General features: G+C 44.0%; 1 protein-coding gene across 1 annotated transcript; it reads right to left on the reverse strand.

The window, feature by feature from the left end:
• Window positions 1–353: 353 nt before the first annotated feature.
• On the reverse strand, window positions 354–1173 carry LOC104960213 (limb region 1 protein homolog; the record flags this gene model as incomplete). Its single annotated transcript, XM_010788192.1, has 4 exons — window positions 354–434; window positions 629–693; window positions 809–877; window positions 1047–1173. Coding segments are annotated over 4 exons (342 nt in total), but the record flags the coding sequence as incomplete, so codon positions are not given.
• Window positions 1174–1730: the final 557 nt, after the last annotated feature.

Genomic DNA, 1730 nt, shown 5'->3' on the forward strand with positions numbered 1-1730 from the left:
CAGAAGTCTCTCTAATGTCCACGGGAACCAGCCAAAAGGTTCTTGTAAAAGATTTCATTTCCATCCTATTACCCCGGCTGACATTCAAACGAGGCGATCATTTCCAGCAGAGACGGTGACACCTGTACTGCTTAAATGGATCCTTTAAAACTTCCTCAACATAAAATATGGTCCCTGCCGTGGCGCTCTGCCCTTTAGCACAAAGTTAGACGATGAAAAAAAAGTTCGCTGTCGAGTGTGTGTGGGTTTTTCACCGTTGTGTGTGTGGCTGAATTCTCCATGCTAATTGATTCCAGTGTGGCGCGCTCCATCAACCCTTCCCCTCCCCTATAATGTGCCAACACGTCTCCCACAGACATACCGTTTAATCTCCTCTGAAGGGCTTCCTCCTGCAAATGGATGCAGTAAATCTGCTCATCCAGGTCCTCCAGGATCTAAAGAGAGGGGTGGGGGGGGATGAAATGGGTTATAATTAGGCCCAAAGTGGGACTGGAGAGATGGCAGATGGGAGGATGAGTTGATGATGTATTTGTAGTCCTGTGTCGCACGTTTAAATGGCCGCCTGACATCTTTTAGAGCACGAGGATCAAAGCCACTTACAGAATAACCAAACATATTTAGGACTTACTGTCGGCTTCACGAGTAACTGGCCCATGATGGAGAACATCCGGGACAGTCCCACAGGAGTGCACACTGCACAGAAACAAAGAGACCCGCTTCAATCTTTAGTCTATTGAATTAACACGAGCGCCACGTTAGTTAGGAGGTTTTTAAAATCATGTATAATACGAGAAATGTAATGGCTTACTGAGCAAAAGCAGTCCTCCCATCAGAGATATGCAGGAGTACAGGTAGGGGAGGTAAAATTCCCAAAGATCTAAAAGAAAGGGAACATTAGGGGAAACAGCTCCTGGTTAACCACAAGCCCTTTAGTCTTTATGCTAAACTAATGAACCTGCAGCTCAATGTTTACACTTAATGCACACACAACACACAAAAACAGGGATTTATCAGCAAAAATGACACAGAATATTGTATCAACGTACCGTAAAGTGACTCCATACTGGCTGCATCGTTGTCTATAAGCGCTGATGCCACCCACACAATGCCCAGGATGAGAAGAGCCAGCAGGAAAAGCATCACAAACGTCTCCAGGATGCGCGCCCTAATGCCCTGGAAGAGACCAAAAGGAATATGGTATTCAGTATGCAGGAATCCTGAAGTCAGATGGAAGACCTTTAGAGACCTTTTTTAAGACCTCATCGCCACTTTGAGTTCTAACCGGTTACCTTGGCGACACACTTCACCTCACATTGACTATATACAGTATTGATTGTCCTTCCTCCTTATCTTCCAACCATTTGTATTTTTGGAATTTACGGTGTTTTTGGATCTTTAAGTATTTTTGAAACTTTAAGTATTTTTGGAACTTTAAGTATTTTTGGAATTTACGGTGTTTTTGGAACTTTAAGTATTTTTGGATCTTTGGACCCTTTCCCCTTGGAGTTTTAACCGGTTACCTTGGCGACACATTTCACCTCACATAGACTATATACAGTATTGATTGTCCTTCCTCCTTATCTTCCAACCATTTGGACGCAGAGTTGCATTTCCCCATAACGATGTTGCTTAGCAACCGGCGTAAACGGACCTTTGCGCGCTATCAAGCAGTGAGAGCGCGATGTCCTGTTCAGATGACGTCAAATCCAACGGGATAAATAAACTACACA

This window comes from Notothenia coriiceps, unplaced genomic scaffold, assembly GCF_000735185.1.
Source record: "Notothenia coriiceps isolate Sejong01 unplaced genomic scaffold, NC01 NC01_scaffold00031670, whole genome shotgun sequence".
Taxonomy (NCBI): domain Eukaryota; kingdom Metazoa; phylum Chordata; class Actinopteri; order Perciformes; family Nototheniidae; genus Notothenia; species Notothenia coriiceps.